Source organism: Bos grunniens, chromosome 12, assembly GCF_055505025.1.
Source record: "Bos grunniens cultivar Pamir isolate PY7600 chromosome 12, Bosgru_T2T1.0, whole genome shotgun sequence".
Taxonomy (NCBI): domain Eukaryota; kingdom Metazoa; phylum Chordata; class Mammalia; order Artiodactyla; family Bovidae; genus Bos; species Bos grunniens.
In genome coordinates, this window is record NC_141176.1 from 80,837,397 (window position 1) to 80,864,520 (window position 27,124).

Below are 27,124 nucleotides of genomic sequence, written 5' to 3' on the forward strand. Positions count from 1 at the left end.
AGAGTCTGGGGTTAGTTCTGTCCGCTGGACCAAAGAGACGCTGACCGTGAGCCCCGGGGTGCAGTCTGCCCTCCTAGGTACATCCTGCGGAAATATTCAGCAGTAGGACATCTGGGGAAAATGGGCTGATTGTCCAATGAGGGTGCATGACAGTGAGGGCAAGTCCAGGTTGTTGGCTCTGTAGGTGGGTCTGTAGGTGGGCAGCAGCTGTCCCCCGGTGGGGCAGAGCTGGGCAGACTCGTCCCTGCACCCCGTCCTCTTCCAAAATCGCCTGGTGCGTCCAAGTGCCTGTGGAGGTGGCCCTGCTTCGCAGGAACACATATCAACCTTTTCAAAAGCAACTTCAAAATGCTGGCCAAATTTACACATTTTCTTTGACTTCCCTCCTGCTTGACTGTGCGATCCTCCCCTCCTCCATCTGCCACCTTCGTGCAGTTTTAATATCAAGGACAATTTTTATCAAGTCTTTCTCTGTAATCAGGATATAAAAACGATCCCAACATTTCTCTTTGAAAATGGATCTTCAGAGACTCAGTAGGCCTTTATGCATGACTAATAAGTTCTTCAGTGAAACATTTTGTCTTTTACTAAAATAAATCTCTCCTCTTAAATCTTCCATGTGAAAAATCTGACAGCATTTAAGCCAACGAGTTTCATATGCAGAAAATCATTGTACTTGTTCAGGATTTGGGAGTTGTCGTGGTTTGTTTTTGGTCAGACAAGGGGATCTGGTTACCACAGTTCATGAAAAAAATCAGAATGCCCGTTCATAGACCAAATCCTTGTGTCAGAAGATAGCACTGTGTTTTCCTTGTATAGCCTCCAATCTCATGGAAAAAAAAAAAAAAAAACCCATCATCTGGCATTTCTTATAGGTGACCGTATTTGCTTCAAGGGCTACAGTAACAATCACCACAAGCCAGGTGACTCAGAACAATAGGAATTTATTCTGTCACAGTTTGGGAAGCTGGAAGTCTGAAAGGAGGTGTCAGCAGGGCCATGCTTCCTTTAAAGGTCAAGGGAAGGAGCTGTTTGAGGCCTCTCTTCCAGCTTCTGACAGCCTCTAATGTTCCTTGGGTTAGAGATGGCCATCTTTTCCCTGTGTCTCTTTACACTGTCTGTCCCTGTGTCTGAATTTCCCCTTTTTATAAGGACACCAGTCATGTTGGATTAAAGCCCACCTTGATGACCTCATCTTTATCTAATCACCTCTGTAAAGACTATCTCCAAATAAGGTCACATTCCAAGGAACTGGGACTTAAGACATCAACCTCTCCCTCCAGGAAGACCCAATTCAACCTCTACCAGTCGTCCAGTGTCATCTCCCTAATGTCTTTTATCATACAAGGTGCCCACACTGTTCTGAATGAATCTTTTCCTTGTTACCCCGTAGCTTCCCCCATGGACAGGAAGGGGCACATGTTTCAGTAACGGGGGCCTAGAATTTAGCCTGGTTGACTTTAACAACATGGCCTTGGAAAATGTCTTCAAATCTCTGGGAGCCTCATTTTCCGTCCCTTTAAATTGGAATAATATATTACGAGAATGTTGTGAAGCTGTAATAAGCTATTGTGCGTGAAGAATGCTTTTTAAGGTGTAATAGGAATGTTGTGCTGGATTTCGAGTTTCTTAAAAATGGCTCTTCAGAGGGGCAACAGCACAGATTGCAGTGTGGCCTGGGTCAGGTGCCCAGCTCTGCCACTGACTCCTTGCAAGACTCTGGGATGCGGTTTCCCCCTCTCTGGGCCTCCCTTTTCTCCCATAAAGTGAGACTATTAACAGTCCCTCTGCTAAGCACTTGTATTGCAGGTTCGAGTGTGATTTACCGAAAGCACTCAGAAACTGCTGGTACATGATACGTGCACTATTATATAAGTCTTAGCTATTTTTATGGAGGGTAGGATCGCATCTCAGTACCCTGTGTGCAGTTCCATCCCCGTTTCTGGCCGTGAGCAGAGGCAACCGCAGCGCTTGCTGAATGAAGGAAGGAAAGGAGACCCTCAGCTCCTGCCTTCAGGAGACCCTCACCTCCACTCTGTCATGTGTCTCAGCTGACCCTCCCCTAAGTGGCCAGGCCCACCCCCCACCCCCATCCCATGTTTCCTGAATGAAGTGCAGTTTCCTCCTGCGGCCGCTCAGTTTGCAGGTCAGTCCCCAGGCAGCAGGTAATCCACACCAGCCTGAAGAGGACTGTGCTTCTCTGTGTTACTAAAAATGAATGTACCCTGAAAAGGACACTCTACCCTTCCCTGTCCTTCCAGTGCTTCTTCACCTGATTGGCCCTGTTTTCCTGGTTGTTTTCCCCCTTATCCTCCCTTTCCTGCCCACTCCTTCCCAATGCTCCATCCATACCTTAACTCTCCCTTCTCCCACCTCCTCCTGGAAGCCTTCCCAGCTTGACACCAACAGTCCATTACTCTGGCTTGTCACAAATATATTTATAATCAGGCGTGACATGCAAAGTATTTTAACTTAAACACCTCCCAGGACAGTGACCAATCAGAATGCCCCAGAGCTGGGTCAGGGAGGCCCCCACCCTGCTGTGTCAGATTCAACTCTTTGATTCCTGAGATTCAGGAGGGAGCTGGTAGGATCTGGAGGAAGGGACTAGAATGACCAGAGAAGTGGGGAAGACACCTGACACTTGACAGGCTTGGGACTGTGGCTCTTTCTGCAGAGAGACAGAGGTATACCACCAAATGCCAACCTTTAGGTCTGAGTGTCTACCTTGTCCAAATTCCAGGAGATTCCCTCGCGTGGTTTCCATTCAGACTGAGAGAGAATCTACAGTAGCAGAAGGTGTATAATAAAGTTTGCGTCTTTGGCTAGATTTCACTTACTTGGAAAATGACCAGTTTCTGATAATACTTTTCAACTGACGATAATGAAAAATCATAGCCTGTGTTTCCTAAGCGTGTCCTTTGTTTTGGGTGCTGTGTGAAAGCCTTTATCAGGCTTCAGGAATTTGACCCCCACAGAGCGGTGGTGAGTTAGTCTGATGGTGGTGGTTTAGTCGCTAAGTCATGTCTGACTCTTGTGACCCCCATGGTTGTAGCCTTCCAGGCTCCTCTGTCCATGGGATTCTCCAGGCAAAAATACTGGAGTGGCTTGCCATTTCCTTCTCCAGGGGATCTTCCCAACCCAGGGATTGAACCTGGGTCTCCTGCATTGCAGGCAGACTCTTTACCAACTGAACTCCAGAGAAGTCCCTGTGAGTTAGTCTGGCTTGTTTTCACTTTCCAAATTGCCAACCCTTAATCCCCTCCCCCACCTCCCTCTACATATATCCAACTAGATAATCCGATAAAGATCTTAGTCTCAACATGATCTGTCCCTTCCTCAAGGGTCATCCCAGCCCCTGAACTAGGCAGAGTTTCCCACAGTGTGTTTACAGCACCTTGAATCCCACCCCCCGCCCCCACCATCATGGCATTGCTCACTCTGTGTTCCAGCTGCCCATTTAATATTTACAGGGCTCGGCAGGTGATGGGGCTCAAGAAGATTTGCTGGCTCAAAGACAGGAGAAGTCATTTGACAGGATGCACTGAGTGCCTACCATGCGAGGGTCCCTGTATGGAGAGGTATAAGTCGTAGACCAGGGGACTTCCCTGGAGGGTCCCTGGAGGCCAGTGGTTACGACTTGGCCTTCCAGTGCAGCGGGTGCAGTTCAATCCCTGGTTTGATTAAGATTCCATATGCCTTGTGGCCAAAAAAGCAAAACAAGAAAGAGAAGCAATATTGTAACAAATTCAATGAAGACTTTACAAATGGTCCACAAAAATAAAAAAGACATGGATGAGGAAGGCCTGCTCTCTCCCACAGGAAACATCCTAATGTTGTGACATTAACAATTTCATGGAGCCTCTGTTTCTCCCATGGCCATGGCCATGCACGCATGGATGAATATGATGTCAGAAAACTAGACGCTATGAAGTCAAACAGTAACTAGACTAGTTCTGTATTATGTCCATACATCATCACCATCCACGCTGACTAATGTTCCTCTGTGACTCAGAAGACATCGATCTTCTAGCTAAATAGTTTTCGAATGAAGCATCTGATGCCTGGAAATTAGTTTCCTTACATAACTGGAAAAATGGAGGGACTGTTTTTGGTCTCACTAATTTCTCTTACCTGGCACATTTTCAGTTACTACTTAAAGTTAACAAGACAGAGAATCCTTACCAGTCAAGACAGAGCTTGGCCCCAGCATCAAATCGACGAACAGCTCTTTCCAATTCTAAAACACAGGAGTATGAAAATTTAAACTGCCCAGGCTCAAGGGCAGAGAAAAGGATAGAAATCTAGGAGAAAACCAGTGAAAAAGGCTTCTTCACATAATTGGAGAATCAAGGGAAGGAGACACGCTCAGTACATTTTAAAGCATATATATAAAAAGTTATCTTGAGGCTTAACGTTAATAAATTAATTGATTAATTAAATTTCTCAGGCAGCCAAATTCATTTTTAGAAAAAGATTGAAACATGCTTTGAAATGGAAAACTACAAACAATTCACCCTCTTTGCCTCTCCTCCCCACTTAATGAATTTTTATGTTTCATCTATTTAAAATGGTCACAAATTAGGTCTTTTTTTTTTTTGAATTATTTATTTAATCTATTTGGCTGTGCTGGGTCTTGTTGCGGCATGTGGGATCTAGTTCCCTGACCAGGCATAGAACCCAGGCCCCTGCGTGGGGAGCGTGGAGTCTTGGCTCCTGGACCACCAGGAGGTCCCCACAGACTAGGTCTTAACCACACAGCAGTGCTTGAAGGAACGGGGCAGTCACCTTGGCATGACTATAAGGAATCACAGATCTGCTCCCGGAGTACTGGCTGCCCTAAATGCAGACCGAGAGAGGGCCGACTCCAAGCATTTGCAGCTCCCTGTAAGGAGGAGAAAGCACCAGCGTTGGGGAAGAGCACTCGACCTCCGCTCCATAGTCCGGGGGAGGCAGAGGAATGATGTACTGTGTCTTCTCATATGGTTTTCTGGGGAGAAATGCAAACTAAACCACAGCTCCCATTGTGACCTGTGCCATGCATCTGCACAACCTGATTCATGTTTTTCCTTATCCTCTCCTAAATTCACTGCTCAGCGGTAGAGAATCTGGTAAAGAATGCAGGCGATGCAGTTTCAATCCCTGGGTCGGAAAGATTCCCCTGGACAAGGAAATGGCAACCCACTCCAGTATTCTTGCCTGGAGAATCCATGGACAGAGGAGCCTGGTGGGCTACTGTCCATAGGATCACAAAGAGTTGGACATGACTGAAGTGACTTAGCATTCAAGAAAACAGCACACAGACTCACAGTTGTGCAGTGATTGGTGTGGGTAAAATCGAAGGTATTGCTAACTGCCTGTCAGCATGCCTAGTTTTCCTTAGTTTATGCATCTGGCTGCCTCTCCAGTCTTCTTTTATAACATCCTACGTTTCCTCCATCCCTTGGAAGCAAAAGAGAAAAACACACCCTAGAAAAGTTTGTAAACATTCCCTTTTTATCTGTCTTTAATAATGGGGCCTCCCTGATAGCTCAGTTGGTAAAGAATCCACCTGCAATGTCAGAGACCTGGGTTCAATCCCTGGGTTGGGAAGATCCCCTGGAGAAGGGAAAGGCTACCCACTCCAGTATTCTGGCCTGGAGAATTCCATGGACTAAGTCCATGGGGTTGCAAAAAGTTGGACACGATGGAGTGACTTTCGCTTTCAATCAGTATAATATTTTATGTTATTTGCCAAAAGAGTATAGCATACATAGACTATAAAAGATGAATTATAATATAAATTGGACTAAATTTCTAATAAGCAGAAAGTTCTTATTATAAATTCAACCATAATATTGATGAGATGGGCAATTGTTCATTTTGATGAGACTTCTGGTTATCATTTGCTTGTAGTCATTCCCTGAATCTATAATTTCCTCTAATTCTGATGCCCTTATGTGGCTTGTATTTTATTTGGTGTATTATGTAGTTGGAGCTAATCATACAAGGAGCTCATGTAGTTCAATTAGTTTATTTAAATTCAAAAGAAGCCTGAAAGCCTAATCTGTCACTTGCCTTAGAGCAGAGCTATTTCAGTCTCGTAGTTAATGTTAGAAATTAAGCCCCGATGTAAATAACCATTTTATTCCCCTACGCTTTGTCTTGCCCATATCTTTCTGGAAATGTGCTGGAGAAGGAAGAGAAGGTTCAGGCCAAATGTTAAACTCAACCTTTGCTCCTGACTTAGACCCAGAAAAATGATGAACCCATAGAAATCTGCTTGAACCAAGGCCTTTGTTTTTTTCCAAAAACTTTTGAGAGATTTGGAAACTGGGAAACTGAGTCAGTGAGCATCTGATACACCTAGCCAGTTTAGTCACTGAGAAAATATCTGCTAAGCAACTTGGGTTTCCCAGGTGATTCACCAGTAAACAATTTGCTTGCCAATACAGGAGACGTGGGTTCAATCCCTGGGTCGAGAAGATCCCCTGGAGAAGGAAATGGCAACCCACTCCAGCATTCTTGCCTGGGAATCCCATGAACAGAGGAGCCTGGTGGGCTACAGCCCACGGGGGTCACAAAGAGTCAAACACAACTGAGCACAGCTAAGCAGCTTACATCACAGGGACCTAAGCAGTGGCCCCTTTGATTGAATTTTCTAGTTTCAAGCTGTGTACACTGTAGGTACTTAATCAATCCTCCAATTGATTTTGACTCAGTTTGCCGTTTCTGCTGATGTGCTCCATGCCTGGGCTGTCATATGGACTTCTCACAATTCTCAGAACTTATTGGGACTGTTGCCAACGTAAGTCTCTGGTGTCCCTTTTTACTATAACTTCTTTATGTGGCCTTCTCCTTTTACCAGATTAGGAACATTCCACAGGGAAATAGATATAGAATTGACAACATGTAGCAAATTATGGTTTTTTGTAGAGCAACTGCAGCTGTTTCTCAAGCTCTCACAAACACTCAAAGGGGTTCAGATATGGAAACATGATCACACCTCCATTTGACAGATGAGAAAACTGAGGCACAGACTATTATATATTATGTGTAAAATTCAGTTTAACCATCTTGGGAAGAAGCCACAACCAGAACTGGGGATTTTCCCACTATGATGCATAGCTGCTTTAAACTAGATTAGTCATGCCATGTTAATCAGCCCTGTCAAGTTTCAGCAGGAAAGATATTAAAGAAAATCAGATCTGAGGTTCTTCTAAAGAAAGAAAGAAAGAGAGAGAAGAAGAGTTGGCACTGATTGTGAGAACAAGAATAATAAAAGCGTTAAAGAGCTTGGTAGAGAGGCCGGAGCGAAGCACCATGATAGAGAGACTGAACTAGTATCAGAAAGGTGGTTTTTTAATACCAAGTATTTTATCTGCTCTGCAGAGAAGGTGTTAGTAATAATGATGAGAAGGATAATAATAATAAAAACTTACAGAGGGCTTACTATGTGCCAGGAACTGTCCTGGCATGCACACTGTATATGCATTAAATGTTAATCCTTCCCCAAGTCTAGGAAGTGGGAACTCTTGTTATCCCCATTTTACAGATGTGGCAACTGGAGACCACAAGGTCCCATGGAAAGAACAGCAGAGCTGGATTTTGAGCCCACATAGTCCAGGTCCAATATTTCGCAGGTGGCTAAGTGGTAAAGAACTTGCCTGCCACTGCAGGAGATCCAAGTTCGATCCCTGGGTTGGGAAGATCTCCTGGAGGAGGGCATGGCAACCCACTCCAGTATTCTTGCCTGGAGAATCCCACGGACAGAGGAGCCTGGTGGGCTACAGTCCGTGGGGTGGCAAAGAGTTGGACATGGCTGAGCGACTGAGCACACAAAAAGTTCAGGTCCAGGGACTGTTCCCTTTACCCCTAGTGCAAACTGCCTCTCCAGGAACGAGTCCAGGACAGAGCCGGCTTCAGAAACATGGCTCCAGGACAAGAGGATCTGCCACCGCCTCAGGATTTTGCTAAATTGGTTTCCGTCATGTGGAAGGTGAGGGAATCTGAGAGGTTCTTCCCTGACTTCCACAGGATCCCAAGCAGGCCCCTGGACTCTGAATGTCCCCACAGGCCACTTGGGAGTGCGCACTGTCTGCCCCTAATCTTGAAGTGACGTGAAGTGAAGTGGCTCAGTCATGTTTGACTCTTTGCAACCCCATGGACTGTAGCCTACCAGGCTCCTCCGTCCTTGGAATTTTCCAGGCAAGAATACTGAAATGGGTTGCCATTTGCTTCTCTAGGGCTTCTTCCCAACCCAGGGATTGAACCCGGGTCTCCTGCACTGCAGGCAGACGCTCTACTGTCTGAGCCACCAGGGAAGCCCCCAATCTTAGCGTCGGATTCTCCCTTCCACAGCCTGGCCGGCTCCCTTGAAAACGCCATCACGTGCTGAAAGCAATGAGCAGCCAAGACCCAACTGGAAAAGGTGAAATTCAGTGGATCAGGCTGTGACCCTGGCCCTCAATTGGAATTATCTCCCAAAGGGGCCTTTTTAGAGTCTGCTGATCAACAGCATGGCTCACACTAAGAAACAATTTCAAATTATCCTGAGTGATACCGCAGGGGTCTATTGTCAGTGTGAACTGTAGATCATATAAAATCCATTGCTTTTCCCATGGAAAACTAATGGGATATAGTTTTCTGTTAGTAATCCCTATGGGCACAACTCCTACTGTTAATCCCTGTAACAGTCTCCTAATTAATCTGTTTTCTTTTTTGCTTCCATATTTTAACTGACTTTTTCAATTAAGAGCATATGAGGAAAAGATTCTGAAACTTACTTGTTTTTAAATAAGCAATTAGAAAACCTCCTTTTCCAATTATGCTTTTTCTTTCTCGCACCAACCTGATTCTGAAATCTTTTCTCAGCCAAAGCCGCATTTATTCTCTCCCACGTCGTGTCATATAATGACCATGTAATTCTGAGAGCTCACATCTGTTGTTCTGCCAAGTACATGTTATAGTTATTTAACATTTTTCCTCTCGTCCTGTTGAGAATCAACATGGGTATTCTGTATTAGAATCTTTCATGGTTGCTTATTTTAATAAACTTAATTCAGCTTGAAATTCTTACTTGCTTCTAGCCATTCTCCCTAAACTGAATTTTCCTGGAGTAGAGAGTATTTTTGGAGGTGGAATGAAATGTACAAAAATCCTATGTAAACTATATCCCAATTCTGTTATTGTTTTTAAATAAATGGATTCCAAACAATATAAACCATTATATTAGATATAAAAATCTAATAATCGGGATAAGATTTTATTGTTGCTGTTGTTGTTCAGTCGCTAAGTCGTATCTGACTCTTTTGTGACCCCATATCCCTCCAGGCTCCTCTGTCCATGGGATTTACCAGGCAAGAATACTGGAGCAGGTTGCCATTTCCTTCTCTAGGGGATCTTCCCGATCCAGGGATCAAACCTGCATCTCCTGCCTTGATTGGCAGGCAAATTCTTTACTGCCGAGCCACCAGGGAAGTCCAGGATTTTATACATAGCATAAAACTTAAATCTGATGTGGCTTTTCTCCTGTTTCAAAACTTTCAGTGCAATCAAGGTCATAGCCCTTAACTTGACACCCAAAGTTCGTTGTTATCTGGTTGTAGTCAACTTCTTCCTGTTTTCTCTCTTAACATCCTCTCCACTGCAGCCCACACCAAGTTCTGTGATCCAGCCTTGAGAAACTTCATGAAGGTCCCAGATGGTTCAGCCCCCTAGCACATCCTCTTCCTCTTTCTCTCATGTTGGATTCTCCCCCTCCACACACACATGCACACACACACACACACACACACACACGCACGCACATGCACACACACTTCAGCCCCCACTCCCTTGCCAAGCTCCTTCTCATCCTTCAGGTCTCCGTTTAAATACGTCACTTCTTCAGAGCCCTCGCTTGCCACCCGTCTCCATTCTAACGCTCTCCCTCCTCCTTCTCTCAGCCTTCTCCAGAACCCGCTCCATGATTTGTAATTAAACATTTGTCTGTGTCGCTGTTTAGCTAGTATCTGTCTTCAACACTAGATTGCAGGCTTCCGGAAGGGAGGCAGCAGAGCCTATGTTTTCTCATCTTTTAGTTCGCAAGCCCTTCACTCAGCACCTGACATAGAGCAATAAATATTTGTGGAATGAAGGAAGGAATGAGACCCTAACCTGAAAATATATATACCACAAACAAAGTGAATGTGATTCCAGAACACCTGTCGCTTCTGTAGTTGGTGGGTCCCCCCCTGGAGCGAGTGGAGTCCTCTGGGCTACCATCTCCACATTAGACCCAGACGTGGGACCATCGGCCTGGACTCCTCCAGGGCTCCTGTTTTCCATTTCTAGAAGGTTCTTCACAAGGAATCTGGGATGGCGCTCCCCTACTCCGTCCCACAGAAGAAGCTGTGCCAGTCCTCTTCTCCAGGGACTGGGCCCTACCTCTCTTATCTCTCCGCAAACAGTCTTTAACCAGAAGAGGAAGAGTTAAAATAAAACAAGAAACAATCCTGGCAGTCACAGGAAGACTTTGCCAAGACATTTTTCATCTTTATTTCTTGGACCAAAATTGAGAGACACTATTTTTGACAGTTTTGTTTTGTTTCGCAGTGATATACAAAGATGCTTTACATTTCTGCTCACTGCCCCCTCTCCCAATCGGCTATGACAACTTGCTTTGATATTCAGCAGTTTTTGTGTGATGATGCATGTCCTGACAAATCTTACTCCTTAACTAAAACTTCTTACAAGTTGTTTACGGTGTCAAATAGCTTGTTATATTTTGACAGTAGCTTTTCCTTTAGGACTTACAGAGTCCTGTAGGATCCCTTCCTAAAATTCTGCTGCCTGGAGTTTTCCTGATGTTGAATTTGTATGCCTCAGACATCCATGCTATGATACCCTTCAAAATATTGATATTAATATTAGATCGAACTGATTCAGGGCCCTCTTTTCAAATATGGGCTCTTGCAGAAATATCCTATAGAATTGAAAATAACCTTAAATGTAAGATACTTAAATAAGTATAATTAAGTAACCTTTATCATGCTTTCAAATGAAAAGTTACTCTATAGAAGAACCAAAAAGCCAATCAAAATGTAACTAAATCTGTAGTTTTGCACTTACTGTAAAGAAGTGAAAAGGTTTTAGTCACTCAGTTGTGTCTGACTCTTTGCGACCGTATGGACTTTAGTCTGCAGGCTCTCTGTCCATGGAATTCTCCAGGCAAGAATATTGGAGTGGGTTGCCATTCCTTTCTCCAGGAGATCTTCCCGACCCAGGGATCAAACCCGGGTCTCTCGCATTGCAGGCAGATTCTTTACCATCTGAGCCACCAGGGGCTATAAAGAGAATGATAGACAAGTATTTTTTCTTTCTTTGGTAATACTGACAACACTTCCTCAGTGCTTACTACCTGACAAGTACTTCTCTGTACCTTTTATCTGTATTATTAATAACTCATCTAATCCTACACCAGCCCTTAGAGGAAAATACAGTAATTATTTTCATTGTACAGGTGAAAACATGATACACAAGAAGTTCAAGTAACTTGCTCAAAGTTACAAAGGTAGCAAAAAGCAGAGCCAACTTATGTGCCCAGGTTTTTGCCTTCAGAGCCTGGGGGCTTAACCACTTCTCTTGCCCCCTTCCAATAGACAGAGCCAGGCAAATGAGCTTTTTCCACTCCCAAATCTTCATATATATTCTACTCTATTTTAAATCGTGTTAAGTAGCCTATCATTCTGCAAAGGATAATGCTAGATCTTTACCCTCCCTGGATGTTACCTATTGCTAATAAATAGGTTGACATTGTGATGTAACTGAGCCAGGTAAATGTTGCTTTAGAATCCGGCCCTGCTGCTGCTGCTAAGTCGCTTCAGTCGTGTCCAACTCTGTGCGACCCCATAGAGGACAGCCCACCAGACTCCCCCGTCCCTGGAATTCTCCAGGCAAGAACACTGGAGTGGGTTGCCATTTCCTTCTACAGAATCCGGCCCTACCACCCACCAATTATACAACCTTTGGAAAGTTTCTTGATCTTTCTGAGCCCATTAAGTGTTTCGTAACAGTGATCATTACAGCTGTTATAAGGAGAAAATGAGATGACCCTGTATAAACTGTCTGGCACTTGGGTAATCGATAATATTCCTCACTCCAAGCATATAAGTAAGAACGGTAGGAAATTGTATTAATTCTCATGGAAAAGAAGGTTCCATCAATAAATTACTAATTCAGTGTTGTAAATCATGTTCCATTCCCTGGAAATAGTTTGTACAGTTCCCTTAAGAGTCCCAGTTGTATCAAGAGATAAGAGCATTTACAAGAAAATCGTGTTTTTCCGGGCTAATCAAAATTTTTGCCTGCAGCTACAAAGCATTACATTAGGAGTGATGTGGTCGTTTAGTCGCTAAATCTTGGCCAACTCTTTGTGAACCCGTGGACTATAGCCTGCCAGGCTCCTCTCTCCGTGGAATTTCCCAGGCAAGAGTACTGGAGTGGGTTGCCATTTCCTTCTCCAGGGGATCTCTCCAACCCAGGAATCAAACCCGCGTCTCCTGCACATGTCTTCTGCATTGAAGGTGGATTCTTTACCACTAAACCATCGGGGAAGCCCCTTACATTAGAAGACTAGTGATCAAATCGACCATTATATGAACGAGCAAAATATAGTAGCCAAACTGGTAGACATCAGACTGTATCACAAATTCTGACTCTGTTCTATGGAACTCTGCTTTCGCAAATCCCCTCATGAGGCCCAATGTATGTTTGTGCATGTAAGCCCATACGTACATCTTGTATACCTGAGCCTTTCTGGGTGTCATCTCCCTAGTGAACTGACTGTGTTTAAAGAGAGTTTGAATTGAGGTTGTCTGGGCGCAACTTACCCTCTATACAAGAAACACCACTCTGTTTAGTCCTCCGACACCCCTACTAACGGGCAGTGGCTACATCCTGTATCCCATGACCACCTCCCACCATAGATGAAGTGAATGTATTTGGATGCCTGACATAAGGCAGCCAATCCAAAGGCTGGCCACACACCTCTGTTGAAGGAGCTGGCCTAATCTGAATGTGTTCTTGGAGATTTGATTGTAGCAAACCCCGAGACTAAGGCCATTGTCAAGGGAGGACAGAAAAAGAAGTAAAATAAGAGATGCCTGAGGCAAATTGGCAGGGCCGGAGGGACCCCAGGATATCATAAAACAATGAGTAAAGCAGAGTTACGATTAAATCTTCATCTTTAAATTCTGTGGAGAGAAGTAGATGGAGAGATGCCAAGACTGCTTTGATTCGGATTATTTTCAATTGCGGGTCCAGTTTGCCTGTATTTTTGCATTAGACCTTCCAATACTGGACCAGGTTGTCTATTTCAGGAACTTCCCTGGTGGTCCGGTGGATAAGAATCTACCTTCCAATGCAGGGACCATGGGTTCAATCCCTAGTCTGGTAACTAAGATCCCCCATGCCCCAGGGTAACTAAGCCTATGAGCTGCAAAGTTAAGCCCATGCAGAAGACCCAGCACAGCCAAAACAAACAAACAAAAAGTGTCTATTGCATACATTAGGAACCTGGATGGAGCATCCACAGTATGAACTTGAGCCTAGAGACACGCCGACCTTGCCCATGGGTGTAGAATTACTTTAGCAGTAATGTGACCCATTCCTTCTGGGGTCCCTGTACCTGCCTCAGTGTCCTCCCTGCAGAGGGTGGCACAGTTTCTCATGTTGCAAACACTAGGGCCTCAGGACAGCACAGACTGATGAGCTCAGACCACCAGGACTAGGCCAGGATCTCTGTCTGCCCTTCTGCACTGCAGCGCTGGGAGATTCACACTTGGGAAGGAGCCCGTGCTGCCAAACGCACAGCTAAAACAAGCGGGAGGCAGAGTGAGAACTCCAGATGTTTAGAATTAGGATGACTATAAACAAATTTGTGTCTCCAGATCCACCCAGCTCGCTTTTTAAAATTACTTTTATATCTGGTAAACAAGCTCATATTCTCTTTTCTTGGTTGCAAATAGACTAATTCTTCAGGGAATGACAATTCTCGTGCTGGTTAGCACAGTTCATTATTCTTTCTCCAGAAATTGCATCATTCACACATCAAGATGATTCTTTCAATCGGTAGTTTGGAAAAGGTGGGAATTCAGTATAAACATTAATTACCATTTGCAGTCACTCTTCAAAGACCGACTTTAGGCACACCTGTCACCTAATTAATTTTATTTTTCACTGTGCCAACTTGAACGTCCCAGCGTTACTTTCATTGTACACACTTCATGACATCAAAACCTGACATTAAATGTTACATAACTGTCATGGGAGCTGGGCAGGGACATGGGTGGCCGCGTTCATGTAGCAAGCTGATCTGTTGCAGGTGATCATCTGAGTTCACCTGTGCATCAGTTACTAAGAAATGCCCACTCCTAGACTAATACTCCTTCCATCACTCAAATCAGGGATGTCTTCAGCCAACCTGGAGCACACATTTCAAGAAATCAGATAGTGCTGATTACTATCCCCACAGCATAAATGTGGTACATAATTATTCACATATTGTCATCGTTCCAGCATGCACATCTACCAAGTTCAAAGCTTCCTTTTGATAAGGCAGAATAAATATGCTCCTCTGATCACCCTCCACACTGCCTGGAAGGGTCGACTTGACTCTGCAGTCACGTTTCCTTAGGGTCTTTTGTCAGAGTTAAAATCCATTCAGAACAACAGTAACATCTCAGGAAGCTTCTCTGTTCAACAGGTTTGAGCAAGGTTGATGATCAGCTAATGCCCAATCCGCTTCTTGTGTGTTCCAACTCTGATGTATATTCTAACACATCTGTGCTCGCACACACACAGATACACACCTTCGCGTGGATGAAGTGATTGTGAAACGGTTGACAAAGAGTTGAAAGCTACTTCTAACTGTGCTAAAACTAAAACTCTTTTTTTTCTCCCCCAGGGCCGTTGTTCAAGAGAGAACTGCAAGTATCTTCACCCTCCCACACACTTAAAAACTCAACTAGAAATTAATGGGAGGAACAATTTGATCCAGCAAAAAACTGCAGCAGCCATGCTTGCCCAGCAGATGCAATTTATGTTTCCAGGAACCCCACTCCATCCCGTGGTGAGTACACTGAAGCTAACGAGGACGGGCTTGCTGATGAAAGTGTCCGTACCGGCAATGTACCAACCGTTGACCTAAAATGGCCTCTCTCTACTTTGTCTCTTTCACTACAATTAAAGCAAAAAGCTTTGAAGCTAAATAGATGCTGAAAAGAGGGTCTTTAGATTATCCAAATGGGAAAAAAAATGCATGAGGAAACTGTAGGCAAAGGCAATTTCTAATCGATACCCGGAAAATCTGTGTCACTCCAGCTCTTTCTCACCAGTCACCTCCATATTTGAGCTATCTTAGAAGGGAAATAGTTCTCCATTGAGCATGTGAATCGATGATCTATGTAAAGAGAAGATTTTGATGCCTAAAACATGTTTAGCAATGCAACAGATTATTTCGTTTCAATGGTATCATTTTAAGGAAGGGAAAAAATGAAACCAGAGAAGTTAATGGATTTACCCAATGTCCTGCAGTTAATCGGTTGTAGAGCTGGGCCTAGACCTCAGACATCTTGACCAGGGCGCTTTCTGCTGTCTCCTCCACTCCCCACCACCACCCCCCGGACCTGAAGGAAGCCTGAACCAGGGTGCCTCAGCCACCCGCATCTCCTGTCTCAGAGGCCTGCAGAGGGTGTGGCATCCGTGGTGAGGACCGCAAGATTAAATGCCAAGGGAGTTCAGTCTATGAATATGTATTGTGTAATATTTCTCCCTAACTTCAGTGTTTGAAAGTATTTCCTTAAAGGTCTGGAAATTGCTTTAGGAATGAGGTCCTGAGGGAAAGGAGTGTATTTTTTTTTTTTTTTTTTTTTGCCTTTAGTGAAGTTTGTTCACATTTATAAATTATTTGTCAAAAACAAGCTAATTTAAAAAAAAAAAGCAGTGAGTGAAATTTGCTCTTTTAAAAAAAAAAAGTACATACACAAAAGACGATTGTTTAAAAATCAGTCTTTATTGTATGAAAATTCTATTGTTATTGAAAGCTGCTAAATGAAAAAAGGATAGCTACCAGGGAGTTGTATTTTCTCATTGTGTGTCTGTGAGATGAGATGGGGAGGTGGGGGCGGTCCAGGAAGAGGGGAGAGGATCTGGGTAGATGGTTGGCAGTTCTGCTCGTCTCCAGGTTTCTACCCAACAGTAGTGAGTGGCACCAAGTGGCCAGGAACCAGCTCTGCCCAGAGTGAAAAAGTGCAGGTGCCGGTGTGGAGGACCCTCAGATAAATAAGCTACAGTCTTGTAGGTGTAGACAGACTCAGGGGAAAGGCAAAGCAAGGTTCAGGCCCAGGGAACTGGATTTCAGATGAGGCAGGAAAGGCTGCTTGGAGGAAGTCCCAAATAAGTACATCTTAGGGCTTCCCTGGTTTGCCCAGCAGTAAAGAATCTCTCTGCCAATGCAGGAGACGCAGGTTCGATCCCTGGGTCGGGAAGATCCCGTGGAGAAGAAAATGGAAACCCACTCCTGTAATCTCGCCTGGAGAAATCCCATGGACAGAGGAGCCTGGCAGGCTACAGTCCAAGGGGTTGCAAAGAGTCAGACACGACCAAGCAACTAAGCACACACGTAGGCATTTAAGTGGATCTATTTAAAACCACTCACAAGTATATTTTATGGTTTCTTTGTTGATACACACATATAAATTATTTTATTAAATTACCTAAATGCTAAAATAATTTAGTTATACATATTAAATAATGTCTATGGGAATAAATTGAGAACCACCTAGGTCAACATAGTCGCAGTGCATTATATCTCAACTGATTTTAATCATGTACTTCTTATTTATTTAGAATCTGTAAGGATTGACCCTGGTACTCAATAATGACCTGTTAATAAGAAATTCCATTCATGTTCTAAACTGTTAATTGAATTTTCTTTGAAAGTTATGTTTCCGTACTGTCTCATATATTAATTAGAGGACAAAAATCACGATTGCTCTATGAGAAAGAAGTATTACATTTAAATGTTTTAAGAGAGGTTTTTAAATCACAAGAAAAATTGGGATGCAAAAATGTAATAAACTTAAAAGTCATTGACTCTACAAACAAGTAATTTCAGAGTCACAGGAATGAATTAGTGACAGAAGAATAGGTCCTAGAACCTTCCAAGGAAATAGGGTCTATTGCTGATGTGATTGAGTTGGGCGTCTTGAGATGGGGACATTCTCCAGGATTAAATGCAATCACAGGCATCCTTATAAGAGAGGCAGAGGGAGAGTTAACACACATACAGAAGAGGAGGAAGGCAATGTGCTCATGGAGGCCGAGACGGGAGTGATGGGGCCGCAAACCAAGGAACGCCAGCAGCCACCAGGAGACGGAAGAGTCAAGGGCCCGATTCTTCTTCTCTGGAGCCTCCAGAGGGAACACAGTCTTGTCAGAACCTTGATTTTGTCCCAGTGCAACTGGTTTCAGACTTACGGCCTCTGGAACTCTGAAAGAAGAAATGCGTGTTGTGTAAGCCACCAGGAGGTGGGAATCTGTTAGACCAGCCTCGGGAAACTAATACATGCAGAAATTGCTCAAGACAAAGAAATTGCTAAACAGAGTCACAAGTTCCACTCTATTTTTAGGTTTCCTTCTAGGGTAAGCTTCTCTAAAGAGCTCCGGATGGTTTTTTCACACCCTTTATCTTCCATCTGCCCTGAAATCTCTCATCTGCTGAAATCCCTCACCAGTGACCTCCATATTGCTAAACAGGTAGTCACTGACTCTTGCATTGTTCTTTCGACCTCTTGGTAGCAGGCAGTCAATCTCTCCTTAGTAGCACGTGGCCCATCTCCCTTGCAGAGCACCCCTTCCTCTCTGGGACGCACCCCTTCCTCTCTGATCACGCCTTCCTCCACTGTCTTCTTTGCCCGTTCTTTTCCTCTATTCTATTCAGGCTTCCCTGGTAGCTCAGTTGATAAAGAATCCACCTGCAATGCAGGAGACCCCGGTTTGATTTCTGGGGTTGGGAAGATCTGCTGGAGAAGGGATAGGCTACCCATTCCAGTATTCTTGGGCTTCTCTTGCAGCTCAGCTGGTAAAGAATCTGCCTGCCAAAAAAAAAAAAAAGAATCTGCCTGCCAAGTTCAAGGAGACCAGAGTTCTATCCTTGGGTTGGGAAGATCCCCTGAAGATGGAAAAGGCTACCCACTCCAGTATTCTGGCCTGGAGAATTCCATGGACTATCCCCATGGGGTTGCAGAGTGGGACACAACTGAGCGACTTTCACTTTCCTCTACTCTGTATTGAGGCTGCTATACACTGATGTTATGTTCCCAGTGCTGGCTGCCTCTATCACCTGCTCCTTCGTGGTCTCATCAATTCCTGTGGCTCTGGGTCATCTACAGGCTGAGAACTACCAAAGGCATGTTCCCAATCCAGATGTCTCCTCTGAGCCCCGGGTTTGGGTACCCAACCTCCTACTGGACTCCCCTTCAGATTTTTCACAGGAACTTGACATGCTTAAGACCAATTTTTTCATTCTACTACCTTCTCGTCTCAGTAAGGTAGCCAGCAGTTTCAAACTGAAACCAAACAGGTTCTCTCACATCCAGTTCATCAGCAAGTCCTGCCATATGCCCTCAAGTCCACCTACTTCTTCTCCCAGCACCCTCATCTTAGCTACCATCAACCTTTCTTTCAAAATACTTTATAGGTTTTACCCTCCTTGTGGTATTTGCTTAGTTGCTCAGTCATGTCCAACTCTCTGTGACCCCATGGACTATAGCCCACCTGGCTCCTCTGTCCATGGGATTTCCCAGGCCAGGATATTGGAGTAGGTTCCTTCTTCAGGGGATCTTTCCAACCCATGGATCGAAACCCTGTCTCCTGCATTGCAGGTGGATTTTTTACCACTGAGCCACAACTCTTGCTTTATTCCAATGGGCACAGCAACCAGAGGAATCTTTTAAACACATAAATGTTAAAACCCTTTAATGCTTTCCCATTTCACTGGAGACAGTCTAAACGTGTAACCTTGATTTTATTTAGAGTGTCATCTGTGGTCAAGTCCCTACCCAGCTCACCTCATCAGAGGCCACTCTTCCTGTGTCCACTGAGACCAAACCAAACTTTCAGCTCTGTGAACACACAGAGCTTGTGAACACACAAAGCTCCCGTTTGCTTAAAGGCCTTTAGTTTTGCTGGAAGCTTCCTACTGATCTTCATATTTTAACTTCATCTTATTCATAAGGACTCCAACTCTATCAGCTGCAACCCACCGCCAATCTCTATCTCTAGCCTCTATCTTCTCTCCATCTCAGAAGTGAGGCCTCTTCATTTCTGCTTATCCGTAAAATCACAAATGAGTTGTGATTTTATTTCTTTGTTCTTCCCCATTAGGGTTTAAGTTCAATAAACGGAGACACAGTGTTCTGGCACCGTGTCTGTACCAGCAATGAATATTTATTGAATAAATGAAAATGCCAACGATTCTTTCCTCTTATAACTCTTCTGTCTCAAATTCATTTATGTCTGCAGTCTCATTCACCTTTCCTCCGAGGAGTTTTTCCTTCTCCAGTTCCCAGTGGGGTATGACAGCAGTTCTTCTCTCCTTTCCTTCCAACTGTACGGCCCCAGCCCTCGACTCCCACACAAACATCACACGTACACTCACAATAAAGTGGCAGGTGGGTGGCCTTTAGTACAACAGAGATTAAGAGCCTGTGCGATCCAGTCCTTAGTGGCAAGATCTTGCACTGAGCATTCTGCCCTCCAGAGATGCTCCTGGCAATAAAGGGAGAAGGCTCAAGAGATGCCATGTTTTAGGACTTTCAGTTTAAGTACCAAATACCTATCCTTTGAAGTCAAAGCTTTCTAAATGCATGAGCTCTCACGTTCTTGTCTTATAAAGGCAATCGACCACATTTTAGAGCCATAAGATATGTCAGGCCACTTAGTCAGTCCTCCCCAGCCCTGATCCTTTCAGGCCACTACAAAATATCAAAGTGCGTGTGTGTGTGTGTGTGTGTGTGTGTGTGTGTGATCTTTGAGACTGCATCTACTGCTGTAAGTTACAGAGAAAGAAGAGTGGAGAGTGAGAAGCCAAGGAGAGAAACATAGACTCTTGGGGTGAAGTCCAGAGGGAAGATGGCAAGACCAGCATTTCGGATGTGATTTTCTTCTGGAAGACTTTCTGCATCTCTTGTCCTCTGGCCTCGCTGCAGTTGGTGCTGGGAAATGACAAGGACCAAATGGATCTCAGACCACCTGGCAACGGGCCCCTCCAGGAACCACGGGGCCAGCCCTCCCGGCCCCGGCGGGTGGGCTCACAGGAGCAGAATCCCCTGGAGATGCTGCCTTTCTTCTAGCCACCGACTCAGACCCAAATCCAGACATCAGCGTCCACTCTACCTTGAGACTTTCGCTCAAATCCAGGATCTGAGACCCACTTTCCCAGGCAGGCAGCTGTTCCGAGCACCCCTAACCTCCTGTCTGCGGGAGGCCCTGGGCTGACCGTGGGATGTGGCTCCCCACCAAGGCTCACTCTGTACACTTACGTCTGTAAGGGCAACTCGTGGTGGGTTATTTTATTTTTTTCTCCTCTTCTGTTTTATGAAATTACCAACAAAATCTAGTAAGGGCAGAGGAGTCAGAACAGCCCCAGACTGCGAGCCAGGAGTCAGCAGTGTTCTGCCTTGACTCCACCTTGGCAGCACTGGCCTTGGGTAATCCATGCAGCCTCTGGTCTAAATTGCTTTCACCTGTAAGACTGTGCAGTTCTCACTGCCAGGCTCGCTTCTCGCAGGTGTTGAGGAGATTAAAGCAGACAGTGTGTGTGAGAACGCTTTTGAGAACAGCCCAACCTTTCACAGATGTAAGGTATTACTGTCACTAATAATAACAACAACAATAATAATATAATGCCCATCTCTGAAAATCACTCTATTTTTTTTAACTTTTCAACTTCAACGAAAAACACTCTTGATAAGAAAAAGGAGAAAATATTTAATTGAATCTATCTTCATAAAGTCTATGAACTTTTAACTTTCACATGAAAGAAAACATATACTTTTCCAGTCTATATTCAAAATAGAGACTATATTTGCCTTCACTTAATAAGATTTTTATACCTCAATTGTTATATTGCTATGCTAATTACATTCCTGTTATAGAATCAATGGATAATTTTTGGGGGGAGGGACTTTATTAATACTAACTTTTACGGTACTAATAATAGCTGCTATTTTTGAAATCCAACTATGGGAAGTAAGAAAGAAATAACATCTTGCTCAGCCCAACTCTTTCAGCTAAGTAGTTTTACTTCCCTTCTACAGAAAAGCTCAGGGTAAAAATTTCCTGCCCAGGGTAAAAATGAATAACTGGCCAACCTCAGGATTTTGAATTCATGTCTCCCTTTGTCTCATATTTGTGTTTTTACTTTTAAATAATACTGTCCGTGAACTTTATTACAGCTCTGCATCAGTAGAACAAACTGCAACATTCCTTTTTGATCATTAAATTAGATGAACAAGTAACATATTTGAGAAAGCAAAACTTAGCTAACTGCAAGACATTTGTTGATATCCAAAAGGTTTGGGGAAATGAATTTTGAGGTTCTGACAGCACCTGGACAGTCAAGATACAACGTGATTTTCTGTCACCATGCTGATCCGGGCTTCAAATGATCTACAAGGGAGGGATATTGGGAATTTGATTCAATAGAAAGTCAAAAATGGAGATATGGGGGAGGACTCTTTTTTCTTAATGTTTATTTTGATCATTAGTCTTGGAGTTAATTACACAACTAGTACTAGGTTTTCTTAATATTTATTTTCACTCAATTATGACCGTGGTCCTCAAACTGGGCCGCACATCAAATCATGTAGTAAAAATTTTAATGCAAATTTCAAGGCCCCCCTCAACCCAGATCTGTTAAGTCAGAATTTGTGATATCTCTATCTATGAAATTCCCCCCAGGCATTTCTGATCTAGCTGGTTCTTTGAATCACTGGTCTTTTTTGTGTGATTTATGACCTTTCAGAATTGATTCTCTTAAGTCTTAACATTATATCGTCCTTATACCATTTAAATCACTTGGCTTCTTTTCAATGGTACTGAATTATAAAAGCTACAGTTACTGAAAACCACAACGTTCTATAATTATGACTCAAATGGGTTGAAAATGGAAAACATACACATATAAAATTTTGTAGAAAGTCAAGGAGGAAAAAAATCCTAGCTGCCATCAATTTCCCATGTTGAGACCTCATGTTGCAACTTTCTCCCAAAGTGAATTTTATGTCGGAGCCATAAAGATCTAAGAGCCCCTCTCGGGAATGCTGGCAGCAGCTCTCGCAGGCCATTAGAATCACCTCTTCCATCCCTCCCCACCCCCAGCCACTTCAGTAAAGACTTTCAGCCTCTCTAAGAGCTCCCCGCACAAACTATCAATAATTCACTGTTTTCTAACACGATCATTTGTAAGAGATATTTTTCTGTTACTGCTGTCAACAAAAACCTGTTTAATTCACACAGATTATTATTTTCCCCATATGTTCCGCAACTCAGAGCTATAAATAGACAACACGAATGTTACCCACAATGTACAAGTAGAGAAGCAGCATGACATGGCCAACGGCGTTGTTCAATATTAGAAAACTGCGTTAATGTGTAATTGCAAAAATCTGAAAACTGGTCCTAAAAATGAATGGGTTAAAAGTCATCCAGTAACAAAAAACAAACCAACAAAACGATACGGTCCCAAATCAGTGCAAAATTTATTCTAAGAAAAATCTTTATCTAGCATCTTGAATTTTTAACATCAGCTCCTTTAAAGTGAAGCCAAGTTTGTTCTTCTCTTAAACGTACATTATTTCCTTTCTGAAAGGCATCCTTTCAGGTGACGCTTTTGAAAACCATCATCCCGTCAATCCTCTAGTATATTTTGTCTTATCCCTGGACAAAGAGGACGGTGATAAAGAGGTTTTAACAGAGTACTCTGTGCCTTTATCACTGCCACGTCGACTTTGTGACCTAGGAAACCAAAGCAACTTTTAATGGCCAACAGAAAAGTTCAAGCTTTCCCATTCAACCTCTCAGGAAAAGAAGACCGGATCTAGACATAGTTGAGCTAGAGCAAGAAATAGCAGGTCTATCTGAAAACTGCCTATCAATTTGGGGATTTTACATGCTAGTGATGGAATATGGAGGCATACTGGTAAGTCTGAGCAAAATAAAATACCAAATAATCCCCAGTTCTTGAGAGTGTACAAACTGCATCAGTCTGAAAATCAGTCTATATACATGGTGTTTGTTTTCTCTTCTCCCTTTGAGAGACATGTAGAACACATCAAAGATCATGAGTCAGTGTTCCATAAATTTTACCGTCTTCATGTTGTAACACTCACTAGTGTGGAATGATGAGCCGCTGGAATGGAATAACCATTTTCTTGAGAACACTTTCATGGGGATAAAAGTTTAAGCCAGTTCCTGTAGTTAGGTTTCTATGACATTCTCCTTTGTGTTTACATTGGTTTGGAAAAGAGAGGGTCTATATGGATTTCATTTTTATTAAGCACAAACAGAGAGGCTTAAAGAATTTTCACAGTTCAGCACTGATTTTTGCAACTAACACAGAGAGTCTTATATGCAGTGAGTAAATGTTGCTGGTGATTTTTTAAAGTTTTATTCTAAAGAAGTCTTTGTCCTGTGTTATCTTCCTTTAACAGCCCACTTTTCCTGTAGGTCCCGCAATAGGGACAAATACGGCGATTAGCTTTGCTCCTTACTTAGCACCTGTAACCCCTGGAGTTGGGTTAGTCCCAACGGAAATTCTACCCACCACACCTGTTATTGTTCCCGGAAGTCCACCTGTCACTGTCCCGGGCTCAACTGCAACTCAGAAACTTCTCAGGACGGACAAACTGGAGGTACTTCAATTATGTTTGTGTTTTGAGATGCCTTTGGGGGTAGCAGTGTACTTCTATGGAAGTGAATGCTTGTGAGATACCAATTCAGTCTTGCAAAACAGCCACGCACACAGATTCACCTAAAAGTCGCGTATTTCATAATTCTCCTGTTTGAATTGAAGGCCAAGTATAAAGGAAATTAGTCTGTGGGAAAAGAATAAGTTCAATACAAATAAAAATCGATCATGTGGAATGTGTATTCAGAGGCAAAATATGCAACAACCAATCACTATGTGGGTCATGGAAGTGGCTCCCAAGGGTTCCAGCTGTGTCAGGCATGAACCTTTGCTGGATCTTGGAAAGGTCTGTGAATGAACAGTTTAGGAAGCCAGCAGCCAGGATGAAGGGGACACTCAGGTCAGAGGTGGGAGGAAGTAGGACAATGACTACAGACCAACTGGTGTGATCATGTTTCAGTACTTTAAGAGCTAGTATGGCTGCTCCAGCACGCTCCAGCCCCGGTTGTATGTAGGTAAACACGGGGAACTAGAGCCTGGGAGAGTCTAATTATTGATTTGAGATATTTTCTTTAACTGACATTCAAGTCTTCTAGAAAAGTCAAGAAAACAAATTCATATATTTGTAAAATGTAATTCTTAAATCAGGAGTCAAACCAGCTCACCTGGGTTTAACTTTACTGGGTTTAATTTCTTTTTAATCAGGGCATCCATTTATCTTAACTACTCCATCCTCTGATATTTAATAGAGCATTTTATATGGAGTATAAAGAATCTGATAGATTTTTCAAAGGGCTCCTTAAATTTGATCACCAATTATAGTTAGGTGATACATATGTAAGATTACGATATATACTGTGCTTTATCTTGGGATCATTCGAGAATGATTTTTTCAATGTGCATTTGTTTAAATATTTACTCTATAAATCTTGAAAGTGATAAAATGTTGCCTAATACCAGCTTCCTTCTGAAGTATATGGATCCCCAAATGAAAAGACTATAAACTCCCATCGCTACTGTTTTGATCCAGCCTACCCCTGTGATTATTGAACAGACCTTTCACGGGACTGGAAAAGTGTTTGGGGTGCCACCTGGTGGACCTGTGAAGCTTTCGTGTTCAGTACGTGACTGTGTGGTTTAGAAAACAAATTAAATCAGTCGAGTTGGGAACAAGTTGTCCTTCCCAACAGGATTGGCAGACAAAGACATATATAAAAGTGATTCACGAGGACTTTAGCAAAGCAGCTTGCAATTTATTTCAAAGCAGGAATGAAGTCGGTTGCACACAGAGCCCCTAGGTAAATGCTCTACACCCAATGCAGTCTCAGCCACGAGTCATTCCACTTACAAGGGGAGGCTTACTCACAGTCTGTGGGAACGGCTTAGTAATTTTTCTTTTGTACATTTTATGAGCTAAAGATGGAATGTTGGATAATATCCAAAGTAGAAGGAAACAATTAATAATTTTGTGATTTATCTGCTTGGCCTTCAAACTTGCCTGGCCACTGATCAGTGAAACTGTATTTCCCAAGTATCTTTGACTCTCACAAGGCTTCCAGTGTCATTTCAGTGACCCTTCCTATAAGTCACTAGTGATCAAGATGTGAACCACCACTTAAGCACATCAACACTGGATGTAGAGCCTGAGAAGAAATTACCATTTCACTAATAATTTTTCTCTGATACAGATATTTATAACTTGTTTCTTATTTGTGTTATTTCATGTTATTGATATTTAGGGCAAGATTAAGAATACTCTTTAAATTCCAAGGAAAATTTTCTTTATACCGTTAACTCTTGATCCATGGGAATTCTCAGAGGATGGAGCATTTTAGTTACTAAAGATTTCAGGATAATTAAGGACTGAAGAATAAGAAAAAGAAACATCAACACTTCAAAATCTATCCTATTTCCTTCTCCCAGGCCCTGCTTTATCTCTTCCCATATTTCTCTCCTTTTTATCTTTTCTTTATTGTCAAAAATAATAATATTGTGACTGAAATGAAAGTTTTGGTGTCTTGGGTATCATAGTTCTTCTAATCCATGATTAGAAGCCCACCTTATCTTGTACAGCAGGAGAGATATAGGGGAAAACGGGAGTATTCACATTCACCCTGCCCCCCACTTCCCGTCCTCAGGGAGGAGAAACAAGTTTGTCACTTCTCCTTAATTCTTTTTGGAATTGTGCAGCTATGATGTTGTGGCTGGATCCTTGGTGAAATAATCCCTGCATGCAAAAAACCCCACAACTTCCCAGAGTTGTCATGGTAGGAGATGTAGTTATATACAGAAGACCAGATTTTATACATATATATATGTGTGTGTATATAATCTCTGAATTAGTATATATATATTTTATTTCCTTCCTTCCCTTCTCTATAAAAGTAAATAAATATAAATAAAACCCAAGAACAATGGGAGCCTTGTTGATTTTTCTGTTATCTTAGCTAAAGTGTAGATTTTTACTTCCTTGCTCAATACAGATTCTCACCTCAGCAAACAGGGCGAAGCAAAATTCAAGTGATCATAGTTTGCCCGGGATTCCAGTGACTTGGGTTCTGGATAATCGAATGTTGATTGTAAATGGCACAAAAGCCAGCATTCAAAGAACGGGAAAGCATCTTCTTCTTCTTCTTTTTTTTTTTTTTTAAACTGCATCACATGCTCTTCTCCCCCCGTGTCCTAGGTCTGCAGGGAGTTCCAGCGAGGAAACTGTGCCCGGGGAGAGACCGACTGCCGCTTTGCACACCCCGCCGACAGCACCATGGTCGACACAAACGACAACAGCGTAACCGTTTGTATGGATTACATAAAGGGGCGTTGCATGAGGGAGAAATGCAAATATTTTCACCCTCCTGCACACTTGCAGGCCAAAATCAAAGCTGCGCAGCACCAAGCCAACCAGGCCGCGGTGGCCGCCCAGGCAGCCGCGGCCGCGGCCACAGTCATGGTAAGTGGGGCGCGCGCGCCGCGCACCTTCCCCGAAGCCCGCGCGCCCGGAGCCGCGCCTTCCGCGCGGGCACGCGCACGCGCGCCTCGCCGCCGGGAGCGGGGCCGGCTGGCGCTCCCGCTGCTCCGCTGCCTCCGTCCTGTTGTGGTTTCCCCGCCCCGCCCGTTTCGTTTTCGTTTTGTTCCGTTCCTCCCTCCTTCCCTTCGCAGCACAATAAGTAAATCCCTCAGGCGGGCGCAGGG

The 27,124-nt window shown here is 43.5% G+C and overlaps 1 protein-coding gene and 2 long non-coding RNA genes across 23 annotated transcripts in view; 2 read left to right on the forward strand and 1 right to left on the reverse strand.

Moving 5' to 3' along the window:
- MBNL2 (muscleblind like splicing regulator 2) overlaps nucleotides 1-27,124 on the forward strand; it is a 161,740-nt gene that overhangs the window by 91,260 nt on the left and 43,356 nt on the right. For all 21 annotated transcript variants that reach the window (XM_086330305.1, XM_086330310.1, XM_086330307.1 and 18 more), the window contains 3 exons: nucleotides 14,927-15,091; nucleotides 23,736-23,936; nucleotides 26,619-26,882. In XM_086330305.1, coding sequence (XP_086186431.1) covers nucleotides 14,927-15,091; nucleotides 23,736-23,936; nucleotides 26,619-26,882 — 630 coding nt within the window. The remainder of the gene's footprint in view (nucleotides 1-14,926; nucleotides 15,092-23,735; nucleotides 23,937-26,618; nucleotides 26,883-27,124) is intronic.
- Nucleotides 15,591-16,630, forward strand: LOC147361974 (uncharacterized). Its single transcript, XR_015138419.1, has 2 exons — nucleotides 15,591-15,726; nucleotides 16,479-16,630. It is a non-coding gene; the product is annotated as an uncharacterized LOC147361974 (long non-coding RNA).
- LOC147361975 (uncharacterized) lies at nucleotides 15,965-26,627 on the reverse strand. The gene is made up of 2 exons (XR_015138418.1): nucleotides 26,424-26,627; nucleotides 15,965-17,512 (listed from the first exon to the last, which is right to left on the reverse strand). It is a non-coding gene; the product is annotated as an uncharacterized LOC147361975 (long non-coding RNA).